Source organism: Pinus tabuliformis, chromosome 9, assembly GCF_031772625.1.
Source record: "Pinus tabuliformis cultivar Carrire ecotype Pingquan chromosome 9, CPIR1, whole genome shotgun sequence".
NCBI lineage: Eukaryota > Viridiplantae > Streptophyta > Pinopsida > Pinales > Pinaceae > Pinus > Pinus tabuliformis.
The window spans coordinates 1,536,623,046-1,536,632,270 of NC_142307.1; the positions used below are offsets into that span (position 1 = coordinate 1,536,623,046).

Genomic DNA, 9,225 nt, shown 5'->3' on the forward strand with positions numbered 1-9,225 from the left:
AATTTAAATCCAATATGAGTATAAATTCGATGATTTATTATATTTTTTAAATCTTCAACGATATTACTAATATTTCAAAGGTGATAGACTTTTAAATTGTGCCAACATTGTCTTAGTAATAATTGTAACTTAACACATACATGATATTTACTATATCGGATTATAATTACATGGGTTAATAATAGTAAAACACACATCATTCTTTTCATAAAATAACCTTAACAAACTTATATTTTAATACAAACCATAAAAATATTAAAATAGATAATGTAAGGAATCCAAGATTAAGACGTGAAAGATTTGCTTTTGCAAGTTTATATGAATTTGTTTAATAAAGTTTATCATGATAATTTTTTCACCAAAAATGATGAATATCTACATTAAAATTAGTGAACTAGGTGAATTTCTAATTCCCCATTTTGAAAAAAACTTAATCTAATTAAGGTTATAGATTTTAGATCCACTGAATACTTCGAAATTTAATGAAATATGTGTTATATGGCATTGTATTGTGAAAACGTTGCAACAAGACTTTCAAGTTATGGCCCAATCAAATGTTTGAAAAATAAATATTTTAATAATATTGAAAAATAAATATTTATTTTTCAAAGTTAAACATTATAACTTGCATTGGTCAATGCTAAACTAATAGTTGTCAAATCAATTGCTTTATTCATATTTTGATAGAGAATAATATATATATATATATATATATATATATATATATATATAATTTAAAAGTATAGTCTATACATTGAAAAAGACCATTTTGTTTAAGTTAGATTACCATAATTTAAATCCATTTATACCATTAAAAATAAATTTTGGTACCCAAAAAAATACCATTTCACCAATAAAAATAATCAAAATCCTAAATACTTACCTTCACCAATAAAAATAATCAAAATCCTAAATACTTACCTAATAAATAATATTTAAAAAAATATAAAAAAGTCCAGAGATAAAAAAATAAAAAAATTAAAACCATCCTATTATATAATATTAACTTTAAAATATATATATATATATATATATATATATATTTCCCATACCAACAAATATGCAAAGGTATCCATTAAGGTAACATCCGTGCTTTGTGTGTGGATCCTACTGGCTCACTAGTCTCCACCATTTCATCGCTTTCTCTACCTCCGAATTTTACGAGCAAACTTTACTGGAAAGTTAATAACGTCAAGACAATAGTGTGACTGTCATTTCTTGCTGCGTCATAACAATGACGCAAGCGAGAGAATTCAGTCTGCGCACAATATAATTCCGTAAGAATTTTACTGGAATTAATACGTCTACAACGACCACGGCTGGTCCTCTTAAACCATTTGAATGTACGTGGTCAACATAACATGTCATGCAAGGCATCTTCGCCGACGTAAGATCACCAACCATGTGAAAGAAAAAACACACACAGTTTCAACTTTCACACTGTAAAGGCGACAGTTTCTACTTTTACACTGTAAAGGGGGGTTGCCTATTGGATAATTTTTAGGTGTTTCATTTTCTAAGATCTGGTGATCTGTTTATTTACAATATTTGTGGGTTTTAGTATAATGATAATCGTGATTTCAACAAGTGGTATAAGAGTCAAAGGACTTGAATTTGAAACGTCTAGGTAACATTGTGCTTAATGAGATAATGTTGAGTGAAATATGGGCAATTCCCATCTAAGTGGTGCAGCTCATAAGACATATAAAAAGAATTGAACAAATGGGAATAGGTAGATGCCCTAATAGTATCTTCAATGAAGGCATCACTAAAAGAAGTAAAACATAGATGAAACAAAACTACACATGGATGCAAAAATGGAATATCTACCTCAATCCCTATCCCACAAATAGCAAGGAGCTAAAGAATTTTGTTATGGAGAAGTTTCCTAAACAAGGACGAGGAAAAGAGTTGGGTAGAAAGAAGAAGTACTACATTGAGGAATTCAACCCTACCTGTGATCTCCGACAAAAAGAATTCATTGGAGCTAGCATTTAGTGGAGGGCAAAGGTTCTTATTGCTGTGTGAGGACAAAGGTTCGTATTGCTCAATTAAGAACCAACTCCTGGTGTGAAAAAGGATGGTGGAAAAGCTTGGGAAGAACGCCAGCGCATCATCAATTTGAATAAAAAAAAAATTGAATGGCAAAAGGCGAAAACAAGGAACTAATGGTCCTATAAACTATTTTTAATCTCGTGAATTTTAAAATATCATTTCATTTTAATCACAATTACATTTTATTAATAAACTACATAGATCATTCTTATTTTATTTTGTTGGTAGACCAATCGTTCTTACATCAAAAATTAAATCTATAGACATGATCCTTTTATCGGATACAAAAAAATAAAACATGAAAAATTATTCTTCATTCCAAAATCCAACCATTAAAACTAACCTAACCTCAACTTAATTGTTAAGAAAGAAAGGTAGAGTCTTTTTTTAACATAGGTGACCTTATCTGACTGTTCGTTCCGGTCTCTTTAAACATTTGAACCATGGACTTTGACTGACGCTCACTGAAGCCAAGATTCATTAGGCCCCTCAGGGGTATAAATGACCATACTGGTCTCCCAGTATAATTGAACTGCTTTAGGCTCGATTAGAGTTTTGTATCACTTGCTGCTGGGAAAAACTGTAATCTGTACATTGGTGAGCTATAGTAAGTGGAATATTTCCTGATATGATCCATTTTACTGAGAGCAAGCTACCAGCACAACAGTTTTTTATTTTGTGTGAAATTGTTTTGCAGGTGAGCGACATGTCTGCCAATTCGAAGATGCAGACAGCAAATCCGTGCGCTGGTTGCAAAAGGCAGAAAAAGAAATGCTCGGAGAAATGCGTGCTTGCTCCTTATTTCCCACAGAATGACCCCCAGAAGTTCCTGTTGGTACACAGAGTGTTCGGAAATGTCCATGTCATCAAATTACTGCAGGTTTGTTCGATTGCTTCAATGCTATCAAAATAAAACACAATTTCCGTAATTCTTTTTCTTTCCAATTGGTTTTCTTAATGTTTTCTTTCCAATTCAGTTTTATACACAGTAATGGAGTTGTCTTTAAAGTGACTTTTTGGAAGTTTTTCCGGTGGGTTTTTCCGGTCAAAATCCGACAACAATTTATTGAAATCCCAAGTTTGATAGTTAATTTCTGCACAATCAAAGCGTCCCAGGGATTTTTCAGGGTGCTGAATCCAAATATGCAGTTAAAAAACCATTTTAAACAATACAAATCAAGATTTAACCTCAATTTTTTTATGCCGGAATCTCCAAAAAATCGCACTAAAAACAACTCCCAAAGTAATTGGTATGGTTTAATTTTAATTTTTTGATAAAATTTTATACATATATTTCTTAATGGGTATAGATTTATTTTAATCTTTTATTTATAGAGTATTTATAGGAATGAAAATAATTGAAATGTTAAAAAGATTTTTAATTAAAATTGATGTATGTTTTACATAAATTTTATCAAAATGTTTGAATTTTAAAAATTTGTAAAAATTAAAATATTAATGAATTTGGTCTATGAAGTTTTAAATAGAGTTTTATAATTTTATTAAAAATTGTTTGGTCCAATTTCAGCAGCACTTAGTTGGATTTAAAGTATGATTTAAAACTGTTTTACTTGGCTAAGAGCTTGTTTTTCTTAAAAGTAAGGAAATTGGTTAATGGCTCAACAACCACAGGTCTATGGTAGGAGTGAAAGCCTACCCCTTACAAACCACTAGTTGGGTGTGGTTTTCCTTAAATAATAGTGATCACATTTTAGGATAGTAGCTAGTGATGGCCATGTCCAAAGTGTTGGTTGACAAGTGAGTTATGATAGATTTTTCCACTGTGAAAAAATTAAAATTAAAATTAAATGGATGGTAAATGCTAATAAACATCAATCCATAAAAAACAAATTTTATAAGTTGCTAAAATTATAAAAATCATAAGAATTAATTAAACTATAACTTTATTTAAAATAAGAATCAATATATAAGTTAGACATATATACATTTAAAAATATATATATAAAACAAAATTCTTAACCATGGAAATTCAGGTCCATTTTATCATAGAGATTCTTAATTTGTAAATAGAATTTGTTATAATATCATTGTTTATCAATACCACATGCTATAAAAAACAGAATTCTTTTCATATGACACTATTAAGAATATTCTAGAATACTGTGGGGAGGTTAAATCCGCCGAATAATTATTATGCCAATAGGCATGTCTATTTTGGAATAAGGCTTACAAAATTTTAATTTAATTATCAATTATTATTAGGTGGATAGTAGGGATTTAACCTCCATAAAATATTATAGAATATTCATAATAGTACAAACAAATTAGAGGTTGAAATTTATCTCCAAAGTACTTATGCCCATTTTTCCCTTTTAATTAAATTGATTAACTAAAAAAATCACATATGAACCAGTGTCAGATGAGTTGAGTTATGGTTTTTTTGGCATGTTGTATTGATAAGCCATCGTATTATAAAAAACTTATTTACAAATTAAAAATCTTCATGGTAAATTGGGGATAAGTATTTTGAAATTTAATATGAATTGATGTGTATCGACTAACCATTTAATTTATATAATTATACTAATAATTAGATTAAATTATAAAATAGTCAATAATAAAATATATTGTGAAAACAATTTTTATATGAAATTCATTAGTTAAAAACTTTAAAAATTAACTAAAAAATCATTCTCATTAATATTATTTATTAAATCCATAAAGAAAATAAAATATGATGATGATGATGATGGTGGTTAACTTCCGCTTAGACCAAATAATGGTCTATCGGACCTAAAGAAACAAATTATCTATTCTGATTTAAGATTTTATTCCTATGCTCAAAAAGCTTGGAGAGAAGCCTCCCGAGCTCACTATAATTTTGACATTGTAAAAGGCTAGGAAGGTCAGTATTGTAACAAAGATTGTGACACTGAGATCTAATGTGGTTATACGCGGGGCACTCTAAGAGGAAGTGGTTTTCATCCTCGATGTTCCTATTCTTACATATATGGCAGATCCTTTCCGTCCATGGCATTTTAGGAAGTGCCCAACGACCTGTTTCACTATGGAGCTCATGAGAATTCGTTCTAATCTTTGCTATATTAATTTTCTTCTTTGAGCTAATTAAAATAGAGAGATACTTTTGATCTTCTAGGGTGGGATTGATGACCTTCTTATAATAACTTAAATTCATAACATAAAATTTCATATAAATTCATAACATAAAATTTCATAGATTTAAAATTGACAAACAAAATTTCATAGATTTAAAATGGGATAAAAGAGTAAAAAAGTTATATAAATTTAAAATTTGAAAAATGTTAGAAGAAATATTTAAAAGATGCAAAATCCTCGAGATATTTAAAATATATTAATCCATTAAATCCTCGAGATATTTAAAAGATATTGGTCCATTACATAGTAAATCTTCATTTATTAAATTTATGAGGAAAAAGTCAAAATATAAATATTGAAAAGTTCTCATTTGTTTTTCATAAATATCCTTTTACAATAATAAAAATAATAATAATCAAGTTTTCATATATAATAAATTAAATGATGTTTTTTTATTTATTTAAAATTTATTAAATCTCAATTTATTTTTTTTCTAAATAATTCTAAATTCTATTACTGAAACATAGTGATACACTGAGGCTTTGGCCTCTGCAGGTCAGTGCCATGGTTCAAGGCATATAACAACAAAACAAGATTGAGACTGCCCAGAATGGGAAACCAGTCCAGTCCAAAAATGAAATTGCAAAAATGAACTTGCTGCCCGCGCAGGGGAAACCAACAAACAAGAACAGTAGCTAACATGATTCTCAAAAATGCACAAAAAAAAACCTATTGATGTAATTCCGGAAACCTGAGACTCGATGACGTGTGGCGAGTCATGTGGCATGCTGTGCTGGCGAGTCAAGTGTCATGCGGTGGTGACGGGTGTTCCTCAATGACGAAACACCTGTATGCATCAATGTCGTCCTCTTCCTGCTGCAGCGCACCCGTGTCATCTTTCTCCTGAGGGTCGCGGTTCTTCTCCTCCGCAGTGTTCTTGTCCTGAGGATTGTCCTTCTTCTCCCTTGCGCAGTGTGGTCGTCCATCGTCCTTGGCTGGCTCCTCGCAGGTTGGGCATCCATCTTCGTTGGCTGGCTCCTCGTGGAAGGTAATTGATATGGTGGCTTTTATGAGTGGTTGGTTCAGGGAGCAGCGATAAATGAACTGGGCTGAGTGAAGGGGTTGTTGTGAGTTGGAGGGGATGTCAATGGTTGGAGAGGCGAATTGCGACAGTTGGGATTAGAGGGCTTGTGAGCGCCCTCTACCACGGAGAGTGTTTGGATAGCGGCTGGATAAATATTGAGTCGAGGGGGAAGAGGAGTCTGAGGTAGGAGATGGTGGAGAGCGAGGCAGTTTGCCTCTGCTACTCCCTCTTCTGCTTCGCATTCTGTATGGTGAAGCCTAGGCATGCTGACGCGGGGATGGAGAGAATGTCTGCGAGGAGGCAGTGCTGAGAATTGAGAAGGTGCAGTAGGTTCAGAGGTCGGCTCAGAGGTAGAAAGATCAACAGACGCAGAATGGAGAATAAGGTTGCAGATAAAGCTCTGCGAATAATGATTACTTGGACCAAATTCAATGCAACATAGAATGCTGCAGCGCCTACCCGTAGCAGTGCGTGAGCTTGGTTCCGCTGCAACCAGTGGACAATGGCAGTGCAGAGGCGTAGGATTAGAGACAAAGGAGGTGGAATTGAAATTACCAGAGGGCGCCATTATGCAGAGCCGAGGCGGGTAGACGCGGCCAAGTTGAATAGAGTGCCAACTTAAATGCCATTTACTGTTGCTGTTAATTCGTTTTATGGCTTTGTGTGCGGGATTACGGAGGGCCATGTGGCAAGGCCACTTACCGTCTCGTTCCCCTGCCAGCATATCAATTCTGACGTACACCCGCATCCGGGAATCTCAAAAAATTATTATTTTACTATATATTAAAATTAATTTTTAATAATTTCGTTTATTAATTTTAATAAAAATAAAGAATAGAAATATAAATTTGTAAATGGAATAAACTTTTCGCATATTATTGGAATTGGAATTGAGAGCGAAATGAAATTCAAAGGTTTTTTTTCATAATGATATTTAAAATGTAATAGTAATAGTAATAGTAATAGTTATATATATATATATATATATATATATATATATATAATTAAATGGTTAATATTTATTATGTCACTTGTAAGAATGGTAAGAATTGAATATAGATGAGAAAATGAAATTCAAAGATTTTTTTCATAATAATATTTAAAATGTCATATATATATTTTATATGAAAAATATATATTTATTCAAATATTTTATCTATTTAATAAATATTTTTAAAATGTCTGATGGTTTTTGGATACATGGTAATTGGTTGCTTTGTTAAAATACTTTTTCATATGAAGTTACTGGTTTAATTTCTAGCTGTGATATATTGGACATAATAAAAATAATACAGTAACCTACCAACTCTTTTATGAGTAGAACGTGCTTATGAAAGAGTAGAACGTGCTTATGATGCATTGGTTGATGGGTGTGTCTGGCAGGATCTTCCAGCAGAGAAAAGAGGTGAAGCAGTAAACAGCATGGTGTACGAAGCAAGCGAAAGAGTTCGAGATCCTGTGCATGGGTGTGCTGGAATAATCAATGATCTGCAGAAAAGAGCAGCAGAGCTGCAATCCCAATTGGCTTCCAAGCAAGCAGATCTCGCCAACATTAGACTCCTGCATGCTAATCTGTTAACCCTCGTTACAGGATATCATCAACTTGCTTGGGATCCCAATTTCAACAGCGGGTCGCTGCAAACTGAGAACAAGGACACGGGTACGAACCCCCCTGTTTTAGATGATGCAGATCCTCTGCAGTTATGGGAGCCACTCTGGACATAAACAAAACGAGTGGCCATGGTTTTATTTGTGAAGTACGGTATGTAAATGCCAGAATTAGTGTGATTAGAGCTGTTCTTCAATGGTTTTTATATATTTATTTTTATGGAAAAGTCAGTTGGTTATTTCAGTTGTAAAGCAGCAACGTTGCACTTGAAATGAAATTGGAATTTTCGAATGTATATTTCCACAATGTTCATTTATAGTTAGCAGAAATTTATTTGAAATTTTTCATTACTTTTTAATACAGTTTTTCCAAAAACATTTTCATTAAATCTGGAATTTCAAAATCTTTCCCACTTGTCAAAATTCTTTTGGGCATTGTTGTAACCTTGCAGTGATTTTATTATAAATTTTATATTGGTTGTTCTTAATGTTGAGGAAAAAATGAAATGGGAATTTTTGCATGTAGATTTCCACAATGCTAATTTATAATTAGCAGAAATTATTTGAAAATTTTAATTATTTTTTAATACAGTTTTACCAAAAATAATTTCATTAAAATTGGAATTTCAAAATCTTTCCAACTTGTCAAAATTCTTTTGGGTATTGTTGTAAGCTTGCAGTGATTTTGTTTTAATTTTTATATTGGTTGATGTTCATGTTGAGAAAAAAAATTAGAGTTGAGGAATAAAATCTTAATTTAATATTTTTTTATAATTTATTTTTTTATTTTAATTTTTATAAATTGAGTATATAATAATTAAAAATGTATATATTTTTTAAATTGTAGATATAAATTTAAATATCTTAATTATAATTTAATGAAAATAGGCGCATTATGTTTTGGAACTTTTTTCTTGGGTTATTCTGGTCTAATTTCTCTAAAATTTGGCAAGAATTTATTGAAATAACAAGTTTGATGGGTAACCCCTGCACCATCCAAGTGTCCTAGGGGTTTTTCGGGGTGCCGAATTCATCCATATATAGTCAAAAAAATCAGTTTAAATAGCACAAATCAAGATTTCACCTCAATTTTTTCCACCAGATTTTGGCACCAGAAAATCTATAAAATCCCACTGAAAACAACTCCATAAATTTTCCATAATTGCATCAATAAATTTCCAACTCATAAATATGTCAAATTTAAAACATAAATATTATCATAAAGTGTTTAATATATATAAGTAAATTATTATGTCAATTAGTTTAAGTTTGGATAATTTGTATAAATTATTACACTGATTAGGTTCAGTGTTGTTTATTTTGAGAAGATGAATGTTAATATTTAAATTTAAATTAAATTTATTATATATTTAAATTATTTTTAATAAATAATTTAAAAA

The 9,225-nt window shown here is 31.1% G+C and overlaps 1 protein-coding gene across 1 annotated transcript; it reads left to right on the top strand.

Moving 5' to 3' along the window:
* The first annotated feature begins 2,758 nt into the window (after positions 1 to 2,758).
* On the top strand, positions 2,759 to 7,942 carry LOC149154480 (LOB domain-containing protein 1-like). Its single transcript, XM_089445609.1, has 2 exons — positions 2,759 to 2,935; positions 7,601 to 7,942. The coding sequence occupies exons 1-2, from the start codon at positions 2,762 to 2,764 to the stop codon at positions 7,940 to 7,942; spliced, it is 516 nt and encodes a 171-aa protein (XP_089301735.1). The 5' UTR covers positions 2,759 to 2,761.
* The last annotated feature ends 1,283 nt before the right edge of the window (positions 7,943 to 9,225 follow it).

What these genes read in the sequence shown, in the direction of transcription:
- LOC149154480 (XM_089445609.1), top strand. Translation starts at nt 2,762, where the DNA reads ATGTCTGCCAATTCGAAGATGCAGACAGCAAATCCGTGCGCTGGTTGC. An exon ending in ATGTCATCAAATTACTGCAG is followed by an intron (nt 2,936 to 7,600) that starts GTTTGTTCGATT and finishes TGTGTCTGGCAG; the next exon opens with GATCTTCCAGCAGAGAAAAG.